This window comes from Cnephaeus nilssonii (assembly GCF_951640355.1).
Source record: "Cnephaeus nilssonii genome assembly, chromosome: 24".
Classification (NCBI taxonomy): Eukaryota; Metazoa; Chordata; class Mammalia; order Chiroptera; family Vespertilionidae; genus Cnephaeus; species Cnephaeus nilssonii.
This window is the reverse complement of record NC_137095.1, coordinates 12,560,708-12,573,534: the sequence shown is the minus strand read 5'-3', so window position 1 is coordinate 12,573,534 and position 12,827 is coordinate 12,560,708. Positions and strand designations below refer to the sequence as shown.

General features: G+C 45.6%; 1 protein-coding gene across 6 annotated transcripts in view; it reads right to left on the bottom strand.

The window, feature by feature from the left end:
- Positions 1-12,827, bottom strand: part of AKAP13 (A-kinase anchoring protein 13) — a 184,537-nt gene that overhangs the window by 108,932 nt on the left and 62,778 nt on the right. For all 6 annotated transcript variants that reach the window (XM_079763884.1, XM_079763881.1, XM_079763883.1 and 3 more), the window contains exons 3-4: positions 12,438-12,585; positions 3,672-3,968 (exon numbers count right to left, since the gene is read on the bottom strand). In XM_079763884.1, coding sequence (XP_079620010.1) covers positions 3,672-3,968; positions 12,438-12,585 — 445 coding nt within the window. The remainder of the gene's footprint in view (positions 1-3,671; positions 3,969-12,437; positions 12,586-12,827) is intronic.

Below are 12,827 nucleotides of genomic sequence, written 5' to 3'. Positions count from 1 at the left end.
GACATGTTCCCTTCCCTCATCAGAGCTCAAAGTTTGTCTCTAAAAGGTTACTGCATATTGGCCCTGGCATGTTCAAAATGCACAGCTCTGCTAACTAGCGCACACTATCCAAATACATTTTCCTCCACTTTACACGTGAAGAAATGGAGAAACAGATTAGTATTCTGCACAAACACTTGCAATGAAGCCAGGATATAAACAAATTGACTCCACTGCCTATGTTCTTTCCCGTTTACAATCTGAAAGCTAAACCAGAAGTTCTTAATTTCATGTTCATTCCTGCGGTTCAAGGCAGCTATAAATCCCTGAAATTATATGTAAATTTCTGCAGGCCTATATGTATTTTTTTCCCGTAGGAGAAATCTGAGCTGTTTTAAAAGGAGCCACTGACCTGAAAAAAAAAATTTTTTTTAAAGCTCTGCATCCAAACAATTAGTATGAGGATTAAGCACAAATCTTACACGACTCCTTTGTACAAGCATTAAGCTGGAATACCAGTAAACACCCTCGCTTTTAATAGCAAGTAGTCCTGTTAGGTAACAAGTGCCCTATTTACCTGTTTCATTATCCCAGGCCACAAGCTCACTTGGTACCTTCTTTCTTTTAACAACTTTTAAAAAGTATTAGAGGCACAACTCGACGTGAGCAGAATGTTCCTCTACATTCATCCTGGGACAGCAAGCAAGCCTCTCTCAACTGAAGCTACTCTGCCCTTAAAATACTCAGTCTTTGGAGACTCTAATCCACAACGGATTGAACAGTTAAAACTGCAGAATTCGAATCTAGCTCCTGAGATCAGATTCCTGCTCGAAATTGTTGACTCAAAGGCAGGCATATATATCAAGATCTTCCCATGCATTTCACCTTGTAAAGTATGCCCCTAACTTGTTCATTTTCGTTTGTTCTTTTAATTATGTTCAATGTATGTAAAAATTCACTTTTGTACAGTCTCGTGACTTGGAACACATGCATGTGTTCTTATAACCACCACTGCCACAATGCAGAACCACTGCAACACCCAAAGAATTCCCTCAGATACCCCTCTGCTGTCAGCTTCTCCCCACCCCTAGACTTGGCAACGACCAATCTAGTTTCTGTGCCTTTTCCAGAATGTCTCATAAATGAAATCACAGAGTAAACACCCTTTGGACACTGACTTTTGTACTTAGCACAATGCATTTCAAATGCATCCAAGTTGTTGCACATGTCAATAGTTCTTATCGCTGAGTAATATTCAACTGTGTGGATGTACCGGCTTGTTTATATATTTGCCGAGTGGGAGAGATCTGGGTTACTTCCAGTTTTTGGTGATTATAAATAACTTGCCATAGGCATACTTGTGTGAAGATTTTTTGAGCGAATGTAAGATTTCAGTTCTCTAGGATGAATCGGCAGAAGTGGAATTGCTGGGTCATACAGAAATGCACATGTAACATTATAAGAAAACTGCCCAACTGTCTTCCAGAGTGGTGATGTCACTCTGCACTCCCACAGAGTGGAAGGGAAGGTGAGGACAGAGCGAGAGAAACATCGATGTGAGAGAGACACATCGATTGGTCGCCTCCCGCAAGTACCCTGACCAGGGCCGGGGTTCAAGCCTGCAACCGAGGTGCATGCCCCTTGACCTGAATCGAAAGTGGACCCTTCAGTCCGCAGGCCGATGCTCTATCCACTGAGCCACACCGACCAGGGCTGGCATTTTTAACCTTAGCTTTCCTCATAGGTGTGTAATGGTATCTTACTGTGATTTTAATGCATTTTCCTAAGTGTCCACATTTGATTTAACCTGTGCTAGCACTACTTGAGCAATTGTTCAACAGAAGCTTAAGAAGCACACGGAAGCCAAAACCGGTTTGGCTCAGTGGATAGAGCGTCGGCCTGCGGACTCAAGGGTCCCAGATTCGATTCCGGTCAGGGGCGTGTACCTTGGTTGCGGGCACATTCCCAGTGGGGGATGTGCAAGAGGCAGCTGATCGATGTTTCTCTCTCATCGATGTTTCTAACTCTCTATCCCTCTGTCTTCCTCTCTGTAAAAAATCAATAAAATATATTAAAAAAATAATAATAATAATTAAAAAAAAAGAAGCACACGGAAAGTCCACAAAAATATTAAAGCTGGCCAGTTCTATGGAAGACAAGGAAGCGAAGGCCCAGAGAGGGGAACTGATACGCCTAAGCTTCAGACCTGCGCTTTTTCTAATACAGCTGACCTTTGAACAACAAGGGGGTAGGGGCACCGCCTGCGCAGTCAAAAACCAGCGTGTAACTAAGTCAGCCCTCTGCACAGGGGGATTCCCAACCGTGGACAGAAAACACGCGTCTGAGAGTGCCTGCGCAGTTGGAACCCATGTTGTTCAGGGTGAAATGGATTTCTTGTTAATATGGTAACATGAACAAACTATCCAACTCCCGTGCCTTCTTTAAACAAACAAACAAACAAAACCATAGAAACATCGGGAGCTCCACAAGTAACCACTGCAGCCCATCCTGACAGAGATGCATGAATGGCAGCCGGAATACGCATTCCCAGGCCACGCAGACGCGGTGGGGCTGTGGGCATCTGGCCCCAACATTACGGTCTGGAAAGGAGCTCACGCCCTACACGAGGGCAAACACGCTGATCTCTAGGTCTTGGCATTGCAGAGGGTTCTTGGACTCTGTATTAGCAAGAAAAAGGCAGGAAACGTCATTTCTTCCTGACTTGATTTCAGAGTCTAATATTCCTTTGTGTTCTACCTGGGCAGGACGGCCTTGGCATGTCCAGTAAGTCCCTGAGGGTAGGGGGCGGCATTTCTGCTGCTGATCACAGGTCTAACTGTTCAAGTCAGTGAATACAAGAGACGCAAAGCTGGCGAACACCCCTCACCAATCTTCCACGGGGTCCTGGGAGGAAGAAGACATGTAGCTGATGGGTCTGTGGGAGCAGGAACTGAACATGCCCCTGGCTCAGCCTCCTCTGGGCATCCCTCCTCAGGGTCTGCTACCTGCAGAGGGGTGACTTCCGGTCCGCTCTCCCTAAATAACACGGTCACCAAAGCTGGGTGGACACTGAAGGGCAGTCCTGTGACTGTCCAGCTCTTTGGAGAGATAAGGCAGAAAGGACAGCAAATCCTTCGGGCAGGAGGTCTAATGTCAGTCCTCCAGTCTAGCTTTATCAGGAACAGAAAAACATTTCCGCCTCCAGCTGTGTAACTGCTAAATCTCCCAACTGGATTTGAACTCAGGGGGGGGGAAGAGGCTGTTATTTACTGGACCCCAGGTTTAGACTGTTTCATTTAAATTCGTATATAAAACCATGACATCCAGCAGATGGCATCCGCCACAAGAATAACTACGTGGGAAACCCTATCTGACTAAGGAATATCAGTGTGGGGTTTCTTTGTTGTTGTTTTGTGTGTCGGCCCATGGACTGAAGGATCTCGGGTTCGATTCCTGACGGTTGCAGGTTCCCCAGACCTGGTGGGGGCAGTGCAGGAGGCAACCAATCGATGTGTCACCCTCACTGATGTTTCTCTTTCTCTCTCTCTCTCCCCCTCCTCCCTCCCTTTCATGCTCTCTGGAAATCAATGGGAAAAATATCCTCCCGTGAGAATTAAAACAAAACAAACAAACCAAAAAACCCTGTAAGGATTCCAAACTCAGCGTGTCCTGGGGGGCATTTAAGTTCTTACCGTGCAAAGTCTGATTGGCCCCCAACACATTCCACTCCGCCGGCAGCTTCAGGTGTCGGAAAGCGAGGGCCACCTTCTCATCCAGGGAATTCACGTCTGTAGACGGGGGTCCTGACCGGTCAAGAAAGCGGGTGAAGTTCAGCGCCTGCTGGTTCCCAGCGCTGGTGGCCAGGAACTGGGCTGCATCGTACGCCTCGTCCTGGATGAACTCGAAGTCCTCTTCCGCCACCACAAACACGGGGAGGCCCTCTTTGGAAGCACACAGCAGCACCTTCACCGTCTCACAGCAGTCGTGACCTGGAGGAAATACACGGAACGAGGAAGACAGTACAGTGTTAGCGTCCTCCCGCTGAAAGGACTCGCATGGCCTCCCTGCCCTTCTTGCATGACAGGCCAGTTCCCTTCCTAGAAGCCCTCCTTCCCTGAACTGACAGCCATCTTCCAAGCTTCTTAAACCTCCATTTCCAGCTCTACTGTTTGCAAGTACCAGGTAGTCCCTTAGCAAACAGCAGACAACTGTATCTCAGTTGTCACCATACGTACAGCATAATGCCTGGCACTGAACAGTCTCTGAGTATCTCAATATATACTGAACTGTGGCTGTTCAATTTGAACAAACTAAAAAAATGAAAGCTCGCCCAGCTGGCATGGCTCAGTGGTTGAGCATCGACCTATGAAACAGGAGGTGATGGTTTAATTCCTGGTAAGGGCACGTGCCTGGGGTGCGGGCTCGATCCCCAGTAGGGGGCATGCCAGAGGCAGCTGATCAAGGATTCATCATTGATGTTTCTGTCTCTCCCTCTCCCTTCCTTTATGAAATCAATTTATATATATATATATATAAGGCTAATATGCAAAGTGTCCCCTCGGGAGTTCGACCGAGAGACTGGAAATTCAATTGCTCGCTATGCCATGCGCTGACCACCAGGTGGTGGCACGGAACAAAGGAAGGCCCCGGCCTGCTGCCAGCAATAGGGGAAGGGAGGCCCTGGCCGGCAGCCAGAAGGCCCTGATCGGCCCTGATCGCTGGCCAGGCCTAGGGACCCTACCCGTGCCCGAATTTCGTGCACCGGGCCTCTAGAAAAAATATATTTTTAAAAAATACCTTTCTGATGAGAACAAAGTAAAGGAGAGGGAATTGATGTTGCTTTGCCTCATTAGCTGCAGGCACCTGCACATCCATGGCTCCCCTGAGTCCATTCCCACGCAGGGACTGCTTTTCCGCGGGCGGGAGGCCCAGTGAAACCCCTACATGGCCCATGACCCTGGGCACATGCGAACAGAGGTTTCAGACTTGGACAGAACAGACTAAGCTTTCGGTTGTCTTTGCTAGAGAAAACAGTCATTCCCCCCCCCCCCCCCCCCCCCCCCGTCTCCAATGAGAATAAGAAAAGTGATTTTCCACATACTTTTCCCCCAGGGACCTCCTAAGCCCTTTACCCTGTAACAGAAGAAGTCTCTCACTGCTGTGTGATTGCAGAGTGGTAATAAGTATTTACTAACCAAGTACCTACTACATACCAGGCATTTTCTCTACACAACAAAGTGGGGAGCTATGTATTTATTAAGTGTTGTCCTCATATTATGGATGAGAGAACTGAGACCTCAAGGTTACACACCCATTATTCCAATTCAAGTTTGACGCCAAAGGACAGGGCCTAATACACACGATGATGCGAGAGTTTTGTACCGAATTGCTTATAACCAAAGGAGGAAGAGTGATAGCTTTGTCCCTGCCTGAAAGGCGCCCATCACTTGGAATGAGAAGCCAGTATAACGATTAGGCCAAAATAACAGGTTCATGAACCACCAAGATCGTCTCCCTATAAACACACAACTCTACCAGATACTCCCACTGCCTTCGGAGTTGAATTCTTTCTATGAAGTTTTGAAGAAACTAAAGGACCCTCTGTGTGTGTGCATGTGCGTACACCCATGTACACATTTCAGCTCAATATGTACTTTGAACTTGCAATAAAATGAGGGGGGAAAACCTTAATCTTTCTTTGAAGGGCAGCCAACCTAATTACATAAGACAGCCATGTCAGCAGAAACAAGTCCACTGAGTCAGGGAGTAGGCTGGGTGTTTTTCTGGCAGAAAGTGAGTATTATCTTTTCAACTGTTCTAACATCTAACAATAGCTGGACAGCCACCAAGCCCCAGGAACTGTGATTAGAAGGTAAAGATGAGTAAGGTAAGCCTCAGCCCTTCCGAAGTTTCCGGTTTACAAACAGGAATCAAACAAGCTGTAGATAACTGCCAAGTCACAATGGAATGGGTTCCATAAGAGACATACAAGCCCAGCAGGCGTGGCTCCGTGGCTGAGCCACAGTTCGATTCCAGGTCAAGGCACATGGCCAGGTTTCGAGCTCCATCCCCAGTGGGGGGCCTTCAGGAGGCAGCAAGTCGATGATTCTCATTCATTGATGTTTCTATCTCTCTCTCCCTTGCCCTTCCTTTCTGAAATCAATAAAAATATAGTTAAAAAATAAAAACAAACAGTCCTGATTCTTGCTTACCCGTCTCCTTCCCCACACCTATGCAAAGGTGAGAAACCTGAAATCTGGAACCAGAAAGGGGGTCGCAATGCCACTAAAATTAATACCATTTACGGCACTGCAACATCACCTGGATATACACAGAGAGTTCAGACCATATTCCAGTTCTTCAACTTCATATCTCTCTCCCCCCCCCTTCTCTCTCTCTCTCTCTCTCTCTCTCACATACACACACACACAGCAATGGCCACAGGGAAGCAATACCACCTGACTCCTAACTAGAGAGTACAGAAGCAGTGTACCTGGAATTGCTAAGAGGACTGTTTACTTTGCTCGGAAGGGTGGGGACAAAGGAGGGAAGAGAAATAGAAGAGGGTGAGGGGTATGAGGTATGTGTGCAAGCCAAGTGCTCAGCAACGTAGGCACACACGTCTCTTCCGCTGCTTTAGCAGAAGAATTTGTTTAGAAAGTGGCTGGGAGAACTACTGGCAGCTCTGTTTGCATAAAGTGAAAATAAAACTGTGCACTAGAGGAGGCAGAATGTCAGAAAAGGCCATGAGAGAGATATGTAAGAGAAGCCATCTGACTGTTAGCCCAGAATTTCCCCTTCAGACATGAACTCACAACCTAGAGGAGAAACTATGAATCATCTTAAGCGAACAGTGCCATAAAGCTGGAATTTGTTTGATATGATTATAGGCTTGCTTCTTTTTCAAAAGGAAAACTGGGGATTAAAAGAGGACCGGAGAACTGAGGGTTTCCTGGATTCGTCTCCACTAAACAGAGTAAACTGGAAGAGTTACTACCGATGAAGAACCAGGGCCTCGCCCTGCAGTCTGGAATCCAACCACACGGGGCTGGCAGGGGTCCTCTCCACATTAATGTTTCCTATCAGGCTCAGGAGCTTCTTAAGATTCGTTTCTCATCCTTCTAACCTTTCAGATCAAGCGTCTAGAGAAAAAAATCTACACTTTGAAAACCAGGTTACCGGGGTCTATAATACAATAAAACTAAAATCACTGCAGATGCACACACAGGACCTCTGGCTGCCACAAATCAGCTCTGGAGACATGGCTATGTGCAGGGGCCGCTCGTTTCCCGATTGCCTTTGTGCACACAGAAACGCAAGGTGCCTACATCTACACCGCATACCCAGTTCAATATAATACCCAATTCCAAAACATCCAATGCAATGTGACCATCACCATTTAACTTCTTTCTATGGGAAACAGAGGCTGCAATGGAGAGAAGAGTAGCAAGGTCCAATTCCATGGTGTTTCCCTTCCACTCAATCCTCCAGCAACAAAGGAAAATAAAAATCACGGGTCTTTTTAAAAAGGGAAGTTCTGAAAAACTGGCTGTGCTTCTTCTGAAGGAAGTTCGCCCAGGGCCGTGGTCGGCAAATCGTGGCTCGCGAGCCACATGCGGCTCTTTGGCCCCTTGAGTGTGGCTCTTCCACAAAATACCACGGCCTGGGCGAGTCTATTTTGAAGAAGTGGCGTTAGAAGAAGTTTAAGTTTTAAAAATGTGGCTCTCAAAAGAAATTTCAATCATTGTACTGTTGATATTTGGCTCTGTTGACTAATGAGTTTGCCGACCACTGGCCCAGGGGATTCGGAGAGGGAAAGAAGAGAGATAAACTGTTAAAGACACATGACCTTCACTGTAATTCCAATTTTTAAGTTGCCTTCTGACTTTATCCCACAGGCAGGTCCAGTTCATTTACAATAGAAATACAAAGTAAATTATGGGGTGAGAGAGGGCTGTTCCTAATTGAATGAAATCAACGGAAGGGGTCCTAAAGCAGCAGCTGTAGAGTCAGAAAACATTAGCTTTGAATCTCACCCTCCGCAGACAGTCTGGGATTTCCTGAAAGTCATTCAACCATGAAGCCTGTTTGCTTGTGCACAAAGGTATGCTATCACCAGACGTAAAACAGGTATCTAAAACTGTTAGCTGTTATTATTATCCCTTAGTAAATGCTCGCTTGGCTCACTCCAGAAAACAGCCCTGAGAGTCTGCAGAGCTCTGTAACCATGGCCCATGAAGCTTCTAGAGCTGGATGTTGCCTTTGGCAGAACAGAAAAAATTAAGGGAAGGGGAAGAATGCAGAATAAACAAAAACACGAGAGAGAAACAAAATGTAACTGCTCATGGTCCTCTTCAAAGCATCTAACCCAAACCGTTTGTAGCCTGCAGGCCAGGAGGCGTGTGCTCATGAGGTCGGAAGAGCTTTTCCACAGGTCTCTTATCACTCCAGGAAGCACCCGTCGCCATGGAAACGAAATAGTGCTACAGATAAACAAACTGCTGAAGCGTGGCCCAAGAATGACTTCATTTCCTGTTAAGCTAAAAGCGGCGCACATCCCATCCGGGCCTTCTCTTCTGGGGATGAAACAATGGGGACTTTGTTTCCCCGGCTCTCCAAAAAGAAGCCCTCAAAGTGCTTGCTGGTTCAGTCAAGCCCAGACCCACTCTGAACACCTTCTAACAGAAAGGCTGCATTATTAGTCAATGGTGGAAAACAGAAAAATAATGTCTTTTTCTTCCCTTTGAAGTGGCTAAACAGGGTTAAAGGAAATTTTTAGTCTTCAACCCAGACTCTACCAGATGAGATGATATGCACAAGTATGCACCCACTGCAAGTTTTTGGTAGCCTAATGATAGATGCCCAAATTTGGTGTGTAAAACGTGTTTGCATGTACATGAGAATTTTTTAAAATGTATTTTATAAATATATAACTATAAATACATATTAATTGATTCCTAAGAGGCAAGTCATCAATGATGACAGAATCATTGATTGGCTGCCTCCTGCATACCCCCTCTACTGGGGATCAAGCCCACAACCTGGGCATGTGCCCTGACCGGGAATCAAACCATGACCTCCTGGCTCATAGGTCGACACTCAACCACTGAGCCACGCTGGCCGAGCATCACAGTCTTTCAACTATAGGTAAGTCAAGAAAAGATTACTTTTGTTCAGCTGGTATGACGCAGTAGGGGGTGTGCAGGAGGTAGCCAATCAATGATTCTCTCTTATCACTGATGTTTCTCTCTCTCCCTCTTCCTTTCTCTCTGAAATCAATACAAATATACTTTAAAAAAGAAGAAATGCTTTTAAAATCCTTTACAACTTCTTTATGAACACACACAAGTCATTATAAACTTCTCACCAGGAAACAAGCAAAACAGTGAGAAAATAGAAGAAATAATATCTAAGTCAAAGAGGTGTGTTTTTTAAATATATTTTTATGGATTTCAGAAAGGGAGTGTGAGGGAGAGAGAGATAGAAAATCAATGATGAGAGGGAATCACTGACTGGCTGCCTCCTGCACGTTGGACCGAGCCCGCAACCCAGGCATGTGCCCTTGACCGGAATTGAACTGGGACCCTTCAGTGCGCAGGCTGACGCTCTATCCACTGAGCCAAACCAGCCAGGGCGAGGTGGTATTGTTTTTAAGGAGACAATTTAGAAATGTCTTATTCCCCTCCAAATAAAAGGTTAGAGATGAACATCAAGAAGTAGCTGCCTCAAAGGTCAACCAATCATCTCGTTAGTAAAAATTAAAATATTACAAAACATGGACAGCAAAACACACAGAAAACTCAAGAGAAACCAGAGCCAGCCGTCGGTCTGAAACACGACATGAAAAGCAAGAACAAGGCACAAAGCTCTTTTCTTCCCGTGGTCAGCAAACTGACCAGGACTGCAGAGCTAGTGCCACACGTGAGCGGAGAGCACGCAGACACCCGCACAGCGGCAGCGGCAGGCAGACTGCACATGTGTCCAGTAACTGGGATGCACAAAGCAAGTACAGGCCTTCCATGAAGCATCCTGACTAATGTGACTCTGCCCTCAGCAGACAGGAAGTCGGAGGCTATCAACGCGGCTCACTGACGCACAGAATGATCAGAGGTAGCTCTGGGAAGAGGGCACAGACTCCTGCCCGAGCCAGAACTCAATTCAAGAAAGAAGAGACTCCTTTGCATTTTTCAAAAGAAAGAGTGCATGTGTGTGCCCATGAGTGTGTGCACGTGTGCCTGCACCAGTGCACAACTTTCTAAAAGAGTAACTTCTAAGAACCAGAATGAACTGGGACACAGTGAAAACCCTGTGCCATCGCGTGGCAGGGGTTCCTAAAACAAGCCTTTCTTAGCGTACACCAGTGACCAAAACTGACAAAATCACATGCCAGCTCCGCTGGCCTGGCTCAGTGGTTGAGCGTCAACCTATGAACCAGGAGGTCACAGTTCAATTCCCGGTCAGGGCACATGCCCGGGTTGCGGGCTCGATCCCCAGTGTGGGTCATGCAGGAGGCAGCCAATCCATGATTCTCTCTCATCATTGATGTTTCTCTCCCTCCCTCCCCCTTTCTCTCGGAAATCAAAATTTTAAAATTTTAAAAATCACACACCAATGAAGGTGAAGGCCCGTGGGACATAACTACCTCCAGCCAAGAGGCCAGACTCTCCTGGTCCTCGTGACTGAGGATCTCAGCGAGGGCCCAGGGCTACACCCCTTACATCTGTCCTTTCTCATAGCTGCTTGCACTCGCCTTGTAGGTGATGCTTCCCTGCACTCTCTCTCTCTCCCTCTCCCACCCACCCCGCCCCCAAACTTTGACTCCTAAGGTCTGTATAATTCAGGAAGGAATAATTTTATAAAAATTACCTCCGTGCCTTGCTCAATCAGATCCTCCCCACTGAGGAGCTGCTCCTAGTCACCCCGCACACTAAAATGCTGGCCAGTGGTGACACTACAGGGACCTGCGAGTGAGCAGCCCTCCACCTCCAGGTCAGCCTTTCGGACATGACACACATCACAGGAAACAAGAGGAGTGCAGCTTCAAATTACAGAGAAGGAGACTTAATACTCTTTAGAAAGAAATCAGTATCTATCCTGAAGTCCTTGTTAAATTTCCTCTCTCGAAAATTTGGGGGTGGGGGGAGAGAATATTCACAAAATTGCCTAGTATCTTTAAATCCTTTACTTTTAAAACTCTTTTTGCCAAGTAGAAGGATAAATACAGATTTCAACTGTCATTATCCCAGTTCTTGAATGTGGTACAATTTCCAGGATTTGATATGAAGTTAATTTAGATAAAATGGCACAGCAACAAAACATTGGCAATCTGATTCAGTACTGGCAAGACCAGATATGGAATAATTTTTTACAGCATTTGTTTTAATAAAGTGGAACCAGGGTTATATAAAAACACTAGTAAAAAGAAATGTTTCCGTTAAAATTAAATCTATTTTATTCTCTAAAGAAAAAGAGTTCAATTGTCAACACTTCGTAGGGATTCCCCCCAAATGTGTTTGCTTTTGTTTTCTGATAAAAACTGGCCAATTAGCCCTAACTGGTTTGGCTCAGTGGATAGAGCGTCGGCCTGCAGACTGAAAGGTCCCAGGTTCGATCCTGGTCAAGGGCATGTACCTTGGTTTCGGGCACATCGCCAACAGGGAGTGTGCAGGAGGCAGCTGATCAATGTTTCTCTCTCCTCGATGTTTCTAACTCTCTATCCCTCTCCCTTCCTCTCTGTAAAAAAATCAATAAAATATATATATTTTTTAAATTGGTCAATTATGAACTTTGAAGCAAGGTCAATTAAGGAGAGCAGCTCATCTCCAAACACAAATCAATGCATCTTTAGATGTTAGGATAGGTCAAGAGATAGTCCTTATTTTATCAGCCATTTCTGTGGATACAGCATTGACTTTGGAAAAAAAATTTAATAAGTAAACATTTTTCTTTTAACTGTTAAAATTATAAATGTAACAGCAACAAAGTACTCGTTCTACCATGACTATAATTAGTTAATTTGGGGCAAGTCTGGCTTGTATGGAGATTTTTTAAGCCTTTCCCCCACAGATACTGAGGAATGTGTTACGGATGTTTCGACCTCTGTGACAGAACCAGATATGCAGTCACACCGGTGACCCCATGAGAGCGTTCACCTTCGCGTGTGCTTTAGTTTCCCCAAATCTCAGCATTCCAATAAACTGATATTTTTGCTGAGCCTGATTTTCATCTTTTCATTTATGGCACCATTTTATTTCATTTATTTTTAGTAGGCTCCAATTTTTTGTGGAACAAGCAAGGTCTGACAGAAACAGTTAATTTTAAAATGTATTTAAAAATGAAGATGTGACCATAGTTCTATCACCCTGATGCACGTTTCCCATCGCTCCATACTAGTGAGCACAGAATAAAAGTGTTCGAGAACTCGTAAAGACTGGTGAAGATTGCACTCAAATACTCACCAGGAGTAATGGTCTCCAGCGTATCAGAACTGACCTTCCGGGTACTTGTACAGTGATGGAGGGTAGACCCCGAAAACACCAAGTAAAACACTACATCATCCTCAACTTTGTCCTCTTCAGCAAGCAACACAGTGACAACACAGTCGCCCTAGGAAAGGGAGAGATGAGCAAGGAGGCGTTAGTACGGTTCCTCTTGGGAGTCTCTCTTTACAAAACACCACGTTTAAGGCAAATCGCATGTATTATCATCTCAGCTGTGCCCCACTCTAGGAGGTTTACACGAATACAAACACCGATTGAGCACCGACATACCAGTCAGTATTCTAGGCACTGAGAATACGAAGTGACCTAAAAATAAGATCTCTGCCCTCTTTAGGCTTACATTTTATT